The sequence below is a fragment of the Acanthochromis polyacanthus genome, chromosome 2 (assembly GCF_021347895.1).
Source record: "Acanthochromis polyacanthus isolate Apoly-LR-REF ecotype Palm Island chromosome 2, KAUST_Apoly_ChrSc, whole genome shotgun sequence".
In the NCBI taxonomy this organism is placed as follows: domain Eukaryota; kingdom Metazoa; phylum Chordata; class Actinopteri; family Pomacentridae; genus Acanthochromis; species Acanthochromis polyacanthus.
In genome coordinates this window covers 4632760-4645745 of record NC_067114.1, presented here as the reverse complement: position 1 = coordinate 4645745, position 12986 = coordinate 4632760, and the positions used below count along the sequence as shown (strand labels likewise).

General features: G+C 41.2%; 1 protein-coding gene across 1 annotated transcript in view; it reads left to right on the top strand.

Moving 5' to 3' along the window:
* cdkl5 (cyclin-dependent kinase-like 5) overlaps window positions 1–12986 on the top strand; it is a 65225-nt gene that overhangs the window by 37250 nt on the left and 14989 nt on the right. Inside the window, exons 8-14 of the mRNA XM_051941405.1 lie at window positions 584–674; window positions 4935–5037; window positions 7953–8039; window positions 8491–8571; window positions 8727–8902; window positions 9278–10116; window positions 11036–11373. Of these exons, the coding sequence (XP_051797365.1) occupies window positions 584–674; window positions 4935–5037; window positions 7953–8039; window positions 8491–8571; window positions 8727–8902; window positions 9278–10116; window positions 11036–11373 (1715 nt within the window). The remainder of the gene's footprint in view (window positions 1–583; window positions 675–4934; window positions 5038–7952; window positions 8040–8490; window positions 8572–8726; window positions 8903–9277; window positions 10117–11035; window positions 11374–12986) is intronic.

Sequence of the window (12986 nt, the reverse complement as noted above, 5' to 3'; positions counted from 1 at the left end):
AGCCAACCAGCCTTATAAAATATACACTGGTGGTTGTCATCACAATTCATGTGCCAAAAGTATATATCTTGAAAGTTGGGTTAATGTTATGCACTTAACTTGTAAAATACTAATATAGCGTATTAATTGTATTGGCACAATTTTGCCTTTTTACATCTTCAAGGTGTATTTCAGTACTTGAAAAATCACACGATCAGTTGTCTTTGCATAATTGGTTAATGTAATCCCACTGAGTCAGCTGGGGTGAGATTTTTTTATTTACTGTTGGAGTTGGCGTTGTGTTTGTTGTGACTTTTCATGCTTAAAAAGGACTCTCTGCAGAACAGTTATCTAAAGCACAGCCTCAGACCACCTGCTGTGACATGACAAATTAGAGCCTGGTCACATGGGGAGATGACCATGTTGTTACTGTGACTGTCCAAACGAAATGACTGTCGATTATCCTAATTATTCCCATTAACTGGCCGTTTATACCCTCATGTGAAAGACTAGGAATTATCTGCGTCACGCTGGATGTACTGGATGTCTAAAGTGTAGAATCAGGTGTATGTGATTTGTAATTTTACGTGTTACTCTGGTTCAGGTTTTGCTCGTAACTTGTCTGAAGGAACAGATGCCAACTACACTGAGTACGTGGCCACAAGGTGGTACCGCTCACCTGAGCTGCTGCTGGGGTGAGTCCTTTCTGTGTGTCTGCAGGAGACTAAGTGAGAAGCAAGGATGGAGGGAAAGAGTGTTCATTTGATTTTCTCAGAGGACCAGATATGTCAGGCTTTTCTGTTTTTCTAAAGATTGCATCCAACGGAGACACGGCGAACCGTCATTTTCTCTCACAGTACCGCCTCAAATAACTCAATCCAGATCCAATACTGCTGCTCTCATTTTCCTACATTTAAAACTCACCGTGAAAATGTCGTTGCAGTCATTTTCATGCAAGGTAGCATAAGGCCACGTTGCCTTGCATCAACAGCCGCAACGAAATTAAGAAAAACACTGAGTTTTGTAATATTACTAAGGAACTAATATCAAATAGGATCCTGAATGCGTCAAGCTCGATTTTCTGGGAAATGATGGGGCAGATTAGCCTAGCCACGCTAGACCCATGCTCTGAAGACGCAAGGGTCTAGGCAAGCTCGACAGGGAGGGAGGCAGGCTAAAAGGTTGTCTATCAAATCACTCTGCAGCAATTGGGGAGATATACAACCAATCAGCGCAACGAATAGGCTCCTAGAGCGCCGGAAATCAGAGGATGCGGTAGTTCGGTGAAGCCTTATTTATACAGTCAATGGGTGAAGCTCAAGTATATTACAGACATGTTAACAGAAAGATTAGTCAGAGTCGGTGCTAATGGAGCTCAACGACTGTTGTCCTTTTTGTTGTCGACCCTGGCAAAGAATTAAATTCGTTGCCGTGGGTTGTCTAGCGCGGCTAGGCTAGTTGTTTCCGGTTGTTTCTGTCAGAATCGTCGCGCCTCTGTCGTCACTTCGTTACACCCGCCTTCTGACTCTACACTTCATGGTGATTGGTCCGGCCAGTTTTAGGAGAATCCAACCTCGAGCCTTATGGAGGGTAACTAGACCCACCCTGGCAGAGAATTAAATTCGTTACTGTGGGTTGTCTAGCGTGGCTAGGCTAGGGGCAGATATGTGGAATATTTCAACCTGATTGAACACAGCTATATATATATATATATATATATATATATATATATAAACAACAGTAAAGGCATTTTTGTGATACCAGTACAAGCACAGCTACTAATATGAAACAGCAGACTGGTGATGACTCACAGCACATAATACATTTTTATTAAAAGTAAAAAAAAAAATGCTTTCTATGTTCATTATGATCATGTCTTTACAAATTCCATATTTATTTATTATGGAAATAATCACTCATTAATAAAAAAAAATGACTGGATATATTTAAAACATCGACTTTACATAAAACAGGCATTGTTAGATAATACATTATTATTTTTCTTAAGTGGTACATTCTAATAAATAATGTTTTGGCTCAAAAAATAGAAAAAAATGACAGAGAATTATTTTCGACTAATAAGTGGGAGCGGAGCGGAGCGAGGAGAATTAGCTTTAACACAAGTTTTTGTTGTTCCAGTGTTAGGTAGGAAGGGGAGGGTGCTTAGTCATCACACTGATTTTGTTATTTGAATGTAGTTATTAAATAAAAGCCACCACAGAAATTTGACTTTAGGTTTCATGCAATATTAATTTGCTGCAATTGCCAACAATATTATGTCAACCCAACGTATCAAATGAATGTTTACTGTTTAAAAGGTTTATCTAAATCAATAAGTTATCATTTTTACCCTGCAAACATGCATGTAATTAAGTGGTGGCAATATGTCACTTGTTTTCCTTTTCAGAGTTTAGGAGTTTTCCTCAAACGATAGAGGAACATTTAGTTCTACAATTTCAGTGAAAAATAAAGTCTTTGAATTTGGACATACATGGTTTTCAATGGATGTGTAAAAAAACAGCTTCTCTGATAGAGTCTGGGGCTTCTGTTGACAATTATTTTTATTATTAGAGGCCTCTTTGCTTCAAGTATCTTGTTATGTCTGACCAAAAAGCGAAAAACCCCAAAGATATTGAAAAACTTGATGCAGTGTTTGCTTATCCAAACACCAGTCCAAAACCATGTTCTATTGTCTGTGGGAATGAGTTGATGTGAGAAGGTTCATGAAGCTCCACTTTAGCCGTAATGCTGTGTGATGTGGAGCCCTGAAGGACTTCATTAGCAGCTTTAAAACACACTTGACATGGTTGGATCAGCTTAATACTTCATGGCTTTTTATAATTTCATGAGAGTTGCTAAACTGGTAGCATATTTTAAAAGTTTGAAAGTGATTAATTCTGTTCTCAGAGACCCCCGCTGTAAAACTAGTTAAATATAATTTGTCATGCTGCTCTGACGTGCTAGCAGCAGTTTCTGTCACAACTCCTCCCAAATCCCTAAAAGTCTAGTTTGATTCCTGTTTCTGAATGTTTAAAACATTTAAGTAGAGATGCATGATGCTGGATTTTTGCTGATATTCAACAAGCCAAAATTTTAAAGTTTGTTTTAGCCATTTGCCAGTGATGATGCTGTAATTGACACGCTTTTTCACCTTATTGTAGAGAAATGTCTTATATGGTTAGTCTTATCATGATGGCCCAAACTTTAAATTGAAAATATTCAAATTCACAGGGAAATGTAAGAAATCTGTTTTGACACTCAGATGAAACATCACATATCTTTTATGCACATACTTTTTAAAAAGGTAAACTGTTAGACTGACATGTATTACTAGCCCATCAGATATTTATTTTTATGTAAACTATTAGACTGACATTGTAATACCATCAGATGTTTTATTTTAAAGCCGTTTTCAGCCAGTACAGATAGTGATACTGTTTAATTAATGCTAAATATGAGTGACAGTAGTACTGCAGTATACTAGCCTAGCCGCGCTAGACAACCCACAGCAACGAATTTAATTCTCTGCCAGGGTGGGTCTAGTTACCCTCCATAAGGCTGGAGGCTGGATTCTCCTAAAACTGGCCGGACCAATCACCATGAAGTGTAGAGTCAGAAGGCGGGCGTAACTAAGTGACGACAGAGGCGCGACAATTCTGACAGAAACAACCGGAAACAACTAGCCTAGCCGCACTAGACAACCCACGGCAACGAATTTAATTCTCTGCCAGGGTCGACAACAAAAACGACAACAGTCGTTGAGCTCCATTAGCACCGACTCTGAATAATCTTTCTGTTAACATGTCTGTAATATACTTGAGCTTCACCCATTGACTGTATAAATAAGGCTTCACCGAACTACCGCATCCTCTGATTTCCGGCGCTCTAGGAGCCTATTCGTTGCGCTGATTGGTTGTATACCTACCCAATTGCTGCAGAGGGATTTGATAGACAACCTTTTAGCCCGCCTCCCTCCCTGTCGAGCGTGCCTAGACCCTTGTGCCTTCAGAACATGGGTCTAGCAGGGCTAGGCTAGCAGTATACAGCATGGCGTAATATGCATGCTAGTTTTGTCTGTCAATTACTTTTTTAAACAAAATAACTGTATTTATATGTGTACATAAGGAACCCATAGAGTGCTAAAAATAATAGAATTTATAATATATAAATTTTATATATTATCTATATCATACATTTTATTTATAGACATTACATTTTAATAGTATTTTTTTTTTACTATTTATTTATTTACATTATTTACCTCAGTCAACATTAGCACACATACACACACTGCTTTAAACACTGTCTTTTGTGGTAAATGTGGCCCGCCTGGTGAGCTGTCTAATCTTATATTTCTATTAGTTTATTATTTATATTTTTGTGTGTGTCTTTGTGAACAACTCGGCGTTGTTTTAATTCACCTCACTGGGAGAGCAGGCCGGTGATTCACCCTCTACAACATTCTGACATGAACCAAGGCGTACTCACCGTATCCTCACATCAAATTTCAGTTTCGCTGCTGATTTCTGTTGCTCGTGTTGTTGTGGTGCTTTTTGCTGCACTGAATGTCCGCTCTAGCTTGGAGACGGCTGAGCGTCATGTAGCCTCGCTGCTGTAGCCTGATTTAGTAAATGCCCTGGAACATTTATTGAGACAGCGTTTGAATGCCGCCCACTCAAATACTCGCTCCCTCCAACACCACCGCTCCTCTGCTTCTCTGCTGCCAGATTTCTCACCAGACTCCTCAGCTCCGTTCCCTCACAAATGACCGTCTTCTTTATGAGCCTCTCCATCAGAATCACAGCATCCATCCTTTTATTTTATCATCACCCCCTCTAAGCACTTTTCACCGCTATCTTTCTCATTCTCATTCTCACCGCTGTCATTATCACCCTTAATAAGGTGTTCATTGTTAACATTCTTCCTGTCCATAATATTTGGTCTGTTTGTCTCAGGGCTCCCTATGGGAAGGCGGTGGACATGTGGTCGGTGGGGTGTATCCTCGGGGAGCTGAGTGATGGGCAGCCCTTGTTTCCAGGGGAAAGCGAGATCGATCAGGTTGGTGAACTCCAGTAATGATCAAACAAGTATTAAATTAAACAGACAATATGAAAAAGAGAGACCATTTGAAGTGTAAATCACCTAAAAAAACAACAACTTTTCCATGGAATGTTTGGCAACTTCTGCTCATTTCATGTCTTTATAAGGGAGCAGTTTTTCAGAAAAAACTGTTTGATTCGTATGTACCTGAAGGAAATGGTATTTTGTAATGTATTGAAAAACTATTTTTAAAGTCCCACACATGCTTAAGAGGTAGAATCGGTCACAGATTTTTGTTCTCAACACCTAAACAAGAAGCATATGCATGCCTTTTGATTGGATCCTGCATAATGAGCAACTGGAAGATGACACGGTGAGCATGTGTCCTAATTTTCGGAAATTTTACAGACAAAACAAGTCCACACTTATTCATAGATATCCCAGAATCATAAATTAGTCCCAGCTGGCTTTACAATCAGTTCAACACAGTCTGTAGACCCGCATGCTGCTAACGATTAATTAAAGAATTTGCAAATGAATGAATCGATAAACATAAATCAGTTTCAGCCCTGGTTCCTAATTATGACAAGACTTAATGGATTATGTATTTATTTTACATTCCAGTGGTTGTAAGAGGAAATTAAAGGAAACAATGCGAATCCCTTCCAGGTCAATGCACTGAGACATGAGCTCTGCTGATTTATAACCTCATCACCACTTTTTCTTGATGAGACGGAGCGCTGGATCTCCACGGTGATGCAAATAAATACCCAAATTAAAGATACTTTTTCTAACTTTTCTTAATTTAGTTCATTTGTTTATCAGGGACAACACACATTAAATAACATGGATATGAAATATGTTAGACTTTGCCAAAAACCTTCTGCTTTTCATCGGCTGTCCCCAGGCAGGTTGATATTTTCAATGAAAAGAAACATAAACAAAACAAAAACACTAATGGGAAACTTATGATGAGGTCTTTATGATAAATGTTACATTTGGTTCTCAAAAAACTAATATACTTATACTTGTTTCAAAAATTGTATGTTGCTTATTTACTCCCCTTGAAAAAGCTTAGCCCCACTACTTGTTAATATTAAAATATTTAACCTTACATACGCCCACATAACTTCATCTACAAAAAGGGCCAGAGCCGACTTTATTGCCTCAGAAGACTTCGATCACTAGACATCTGCAGGAAGATGCTGCAGATGTTTTATCAGTCTGTGGTAGCAAGTGTCCTGTTTTATGCTGCAGTCTGCTGGGGAGGCAGCATAAAGCAGAAGGATGCAAGGCGTCTCAACAAACTGATTAAAAAAGCTGGCTCTGTGGTTGGAATCGGATTGAACACATTGGAGGATGAGGTGGAGAGACGGGCACTGAGCAAGATGGAGGCCATTCTGACAAACATGGATCATCCACTTCACATCTGCCTCAATCAACAATGAAACATCAGTGGACGGCTCCTATTCCTGCGCTGCAAGACCGAAAGATTTAGGAAATCTTTCTTGCCATAAGCAGTCAGGCTATTCAATTCAAAATTAAACAGATAAGAACCCTGACAACTGAATTTCCCTTCAGGGATGAATAAAGTGATTCTGATTCTGATATCATCACAGGGTCTTTCTTTAGCCACAAATCTAAAAGTGAAGTTGAAAACCAGCCCAATGAGCCCTTTACAGAAAAATGTTGTGGCAAGAACCAGGCTCAGTCGAATGTTTTACAGAATCTATGTGGCCGAAAATAAAAGTAGCATCTATGACCCATTAGTAACTTTAATGGAATGAATTTAGAACCAAGTTTGAGGTATACATAGTAGTATATAAACCAACAAGCCAAAAGCAAATGACTGGTGATGTGTGTAACATTGTTCCTAAATGTTCTTCTTGGAAATCTTGAGTCCTGGTATTCATGTGGATGTTACTTTGATACGTACAAACTACCTGAGCATAGTTGCAAACCAAACATGACCACTGTGGCATATTTCCACAGCCACACCGCAAAATCTACTCAGGAACAGCATGATGAACTGGGCAAAGACGTCAAGATGTTAAATTCCGTTAAGTGCACTGGAACTAGCCTAATCCACGGACAATCTGCAGCCAACGTCCTGGTGTCAGACACCACCAAATACCCCTACAGGTCCTGTATCTGTTCCCCTGTGGGTCAGAAATGTTTTGGCAGCATAATAAGACCCCAGACAATATTAGGGAGAGGGTTTTAACATTAAGGGTGATCGGTGAATGCTGATAAATGAAAAATGTTAATCTGAATTTTCAGTGAGCAAATTAAAGCTGCTCTAATCAATATTTTTTATAGACAAAGATCACATAACTACACGTAGCTTAAAAGGAGTCATTCATTAACAAAACCACAGTAAACCAGCCCAATTCTGCAGCTTCCGTCAAGTTTTATGAAGCTCTTTAAGCTTCATCCCATTGTTTCGATTTTACGGTTCACGACTTAACTTTGGAGATAGATGTTTCTGTCAGATAGTTGGTACAGTAGGAAGAAAGAATACGTTGAACAGAACAGTTTAGTTGGATGATAATACATCATTGTTGTGCTGCGCCCAAGTACCCAAAAAACAGGATAAAAAATAACCTCAAATTTAGTTCTATCACTGTGCTGCTGCTTTTGATCGCATCACATGGTCTTCTTCAGTGGAAAGCGTTTGCCCAGTTGTCATGGAAATGTACCATAGATGTTCCAGTTTGAATTTTTTTCAGGACTTTCTGCACACAAATAGATCTGGAGGTGAGATTGTTTCCAAGGTCAAGAATGAAGAACTTTGAAGCTGAAAATGTGTACAATTTTACAGATTTTTCTTTTTAAATGCTTGATAAATTTTGCACAAAATGTTCAAGGATCAGTTTACATGTTTAAAAAATTCATATACCACTCACTATGATGCTGCTTCCTGTCATCTCCAGCTCTTCACCATTCAGAAGGTTTTGGGGCCACTGCCTGCAGAACAGATGAAGCTCTTCTACAACAACCCTCGATTTCATGGCATCAGGGTAGGAACCATCAGCTGCAGTCACTTGTCTTCTTCTTCTTCATTCTCCTTCATCCTCCTCCTCTGTGCTTTTACCTCCTTTAGTGCTCTCTCGGCTCCGTCTCCTTCTATCGCTCTCTCTTTTGTGGCAGTGTTCCCAGCACCATGACTGAGTGGATTGCTATGACTCATGAGATAGGTGGTTGGTGTTCAGTTTAGCAGCAAGAGAAAATGTCCCAGAAGGCCGAAAAAGACTTTACTTGTGCGTGTTTGTGTGTGCTTGGTAGTTTGTTTAGCGTGATCCAGCGATAGATTTCTGTGCGATTTGAACTCAGAGCTACTTTTTTTTTTTTTTACTGGTAGGATAATGTTCTGTATGCTGGAAATCGTAATAGTAATCTTCAGTGCACAAAAAGGAAGTTCAGGTTGGATATGAATTCAATCCAGATATTATGTGTTTGTTCGTGTGCCAGTTTCCCTCAGTTACTCATCCTCAGACTTTGGAGAGACGATACCAAGGCATCCTAAGTGGCTTGATGTTGGATTTGATGAAGGTAAAACACCAGGAGATACTCACTCCCATGTCAATCCATCTATATTCCTGTAATTTTTCAACTCTTGTTATATTTGTAATTGTATTATGTATCAAGTTTGAGACACAAACCACTAAAATACACCCAACCCTCCATGTGTGCGTCTTTTCCCTCAGAATCTCTTGCTGCTAAACCCCACTGAGCGTTATCTAACGGATCAGAGTTTGAACCATCCAGCCTTCCAGCCTCTGAGGCAGGCAGAGAGAGAGCGGCTTTCTCCTGCTTCTCCCAACCCCCCACGATCCTCAAAGAGGAAAACACACCACCACGGAGAGAACACGGTTCCTACAAGGTAGGTACTTTTATTTTGTCTTAACTTTCACCTGTATTCATCTTACAACAACCAGTTAAAATCTGTCCATGTGTCGATCAACAAAGGCTGGATTATATGGATAAAATCTTCATTGTAATATTGTTATATCGGATAGTTTCTTCTCAAAATTAAATTGATTTTAGGCTTATCTATAATTACATAACTGCCACAATGATGGAAAAGTTATAGCTTACAAACTCCAACTTATAGGAAAATCTTTGTTATAAGAATAGCATCTTTATTTTTATAGCACTAAAGAAAACAAAGTACTTCAGCTACTTAGCAAAGACTACACAAACCATAAAATATAAACTAAAAATGCAATGCCGAATGTTCCTCCCTCTAACCTTCCAGGAGTCACACGAAGAGCTCAAGCCGTCGCTCAAACAGTAAAGAATGTTCCAGCCTCCCTCGCCACGGCGACCTCCATCACCTCGGCAATGAGAGTTTCCTCAATGGTAACAAACCAGCCCCGACCAGTTTGAGTCCGACGCTACATCCTAAGGGCCAGTACTTGTCCCAGACCCTAAATCGTTCTGCCTCATCCAACAAAGACCTGGCAAACAACAATCTGCCGCACCTTCTCAGTCCCAAGGAATCCAAAAACAAGACAGAGTTTGACTTCAACTTGGGACCTTCCCCAAAGTTGTCGGACCAGGGACACGGTGCGAAGTACGGCCACGGCAAACAAAGCTCCTCTCGCTCTCAGCAGCAGCAGCAGCAGCAGCAGCAGGCCGGCCGGCACACTTTCCTCGAAGGCAAGACCAACACACTACAGTCTGGAGGAGAGAAACAACACAGCCGACACGCCCACAGCATTGCGGACTCCGCCCACGGATCCATGTCGTCGTCCTCTAAAAGTTCGGCCTCTTATCTCAGCCTGTCCAAGAGCCACAGTGCGCTGAGCGATGCCAAATCTGTTGGAAACCTCAGTGACGGTCGACTCCACCCTGATGATCCAAACGCCAACACGACAGGTGGGGTCGGACCCGGCGCTCGTTTCTTCCCCGCCAGCTGCTTAGACCTCAACGCCCCATCAGGTCCCCCTGGTCCCCCAGGAAGCCCCTCTGCTCGACACAGCGACCGATCTGGACACAGTCCGGCCTCTCGTAGCAGCGGCACCGCCCGCATGGAGAGCAGCACCCTGGACTCCTCATCCAGACACAAATCCAGACATAAATCTTTAGCGCCAGGTAAGTTGAAGAGCCAACTGTGTACACAAGAGTCAACTGCAGCCTCGTAGATACCAAACAGTTGACATATTGTCTATAACATTCACACCTTCAACAGATAAAAGTAAGAAACAAGAAGTCCATATTTTGTCACATTGGTTCTTGGGTCTCTATCCAGACTCTGTGGCAGATGTAGCCCCATTTAGAACGTAGGAGAAATGTAATGCTGCCATTAGATTAGTCAATATGTAGGAATTCATTGATAATTTCCAGTTTCCAAATGTGGGGATGTGCAGATTTTGGTGGAATCTTTTGGGTGGTTTGGATTGTTGGCTAATTTCTCACATTCTACAGACTTAACGGTCATCAAATAATATGAGGATACTTTGAAAAGTTCTTGGCCTCACCAGAAAATGGCACTGGAGAAAGATTATTTTTGCAGTATTTTTCAACATGGTCCTTTAACGTCAACGGACTTGGTTTACCGACGTTCAGGCTTCACTAGCCCTCTGTAGAAGAAGGTCTCATCTTGGACCTCCAGATTCAGCAGCATACATAACCTCATCATCACTCTGACAATGTCGAAGTAGGATTTCAGTTTGGGAATTAGATTTAAGTCAGACGGTGCAGGTCGAGTGAGTAAAATGCATGGAGCAACAGTTCAAAGCCACATTTGGCTGCTTCTGCCACCTGTGTTTAGTGAACAGGCACGTTGTCCTTTAGCAGCAGCACACCGGTTCTAAGCTCCATTTTTCTTTGATTGCTTTCAACAGTTGCGTTTTTGTGGGCAGTGATATGAGGCTTTATACTATACAGTTATGTCCCAAAATGGGAGTTTTGCCCCTTGTTCCCAGGTGAAGCAGAGAACTTTCTGAAGTACCCTCATATACTAGAGGAGAAAGAAACTTTGTTGCTTGATCTTCACTCTTTTGCCCTGAAGACGCTGGTGCTCCGGAGCTCCTAGACCCAGGAGGAGTTGGGATGCCCTCCACTCACACTCTGCCTTCCCCACACGAGTCTTATCACTATGGCCTGGGCTACACCTCCCCCTTCTCGTCCCAGCAACGGCCCCAGCGGCACTCCATGTACGTGAGAAGGGAGCGCCACCGACCGCACGGGGTGGAGGGCGGCATGGCGGGTTTGCCTGCTCCTGGTCAGGCGATACCGACCCGAGCCAGTAGCCTGCAGCTCCTCTCCCCTCAGCTGCAGCACCGGACCACCCTCACCGGACACTCAGTGAGCTCTTCGAGAGAGGACTGCACCGATGACATGACCAGGGTTAGTGGCAGTGAGTGAGTGTGGTGGTGGTGAACGGAAACAATCACCCTATAATACTGACGCTAACATTGTAAAGAAGGGTCCATTAGGCTCCGTTATATCATGTGGTCGTGTTGTTTGTTTCTCCTCTGGCACCAGACGCATTAGGAGTTGTTACCGTTTCCATGGTAACAGCAATATCCGTGTTCAGAATTCAGCTTCTTTAAAGTTTTTACAGTCCTTTTGCTAATGCTCAGTTTACCTTCTACAAGTAGTTTGATTCATACAGTTGTGCAAAAAAGGGAACTTCCCACAGAAATTGATGCCTCAAAGATCCTCTTGGATACAGTGCCTGCAGATACTAAATATGATACCTGAACAACATCAGTAGGAGTCTTTTCAATCACATATTCAACTAAAATGTCAATAGCTGAATTATTGTTCTGTGGAAAAAGTAAGTTCACCTTTGGCCTCAGAAGCAACTTTTGCCCTTTTTAGCAGAAATAACTTAGCGTAGGTATTTTGCATACTCATTCACCAGTCTCTGACATGGGCTTCTTGGAACTTTGAAAGACTGCAAGTCATTCTGGAGTTTTCTTACCTGACCAGCCCTTTTCAAATCCGCCTAAAGCATATCAGTGGGACTCAAATCTGGGCTTTGACTCAACCGTTTCATAACCCTAATATTTTTTTCTTTTTGAACCGTTCCTTGGTGGATTTGCTTGTGTGCTTGGGCTCTTTATCCTGTTGAAAGGTCCACTTTCAGTTCAGTTTCCACGTTTGGGACAGATGGCCTGAAGCAGCAGAGCAACCACAAACCATAACATTACCTGCACCGTGCTCTATAGTAGGTGTGAAGTTGTTCTCCTGAAAAGCTGCCTGTAGTCTGGACCGAACAGGTCTACTGCTACTGTGGCCAAACAGCTCTATCTTGGATTGGTCTGTCTAAAGTATGTTATTTCAAAAGGGCTGATGTTTGCCCATATATTCACTGGCAAACTGTAGTTTTTTCTTAAATGCTCTTTTTGGACAGCAAAGAAAGCAGGAAAGCAAATCAGTTTCTGGACCTTTCTACTTTGCTACCAGCTGGCAAAGTTACCTGCAAGTCCTGTGATGAAAAGTTGGGGTTGTTGAAACCTTCTTTTTGCAGTTTGCTTGGGGCGGCCTGTCCTGGTCATGCATTTGAAGTACATGTCACTTGTAGGTGATTTTAATGTATTTCAAAGAATTCAAATAATTTAAGGATTTTTTTAATCCCTTGAAAGGCTCATAGTTATCTGTAATATTTTTCCCGAACCTTTAAAGAGCTCTTAAAATCTTGCCAATATCACACCACACACTTCAAACACACTCCAATAGCAAAGAGAACACAAGACTCTAGATATACAACTATCGCGTCCTAAAGAGATTCTGATTCTGAGTGCACTTACTTTTGCCTATGTGACTGATCTGGGTTTTTATTATTGTTTGAAAATGGACAATGACTACACATTTTCCAATTTTAGGTATCACTTGTGTGTGAATATAGATTTTTTTTCTGTGGACACTGTTTCAAAAAGGATTGAGTGTTCAAGTTTTCAAATATGTTGAAAAAGTCAGTAATTTCCATGAGCTTAAATTGATTCCTAAGAACA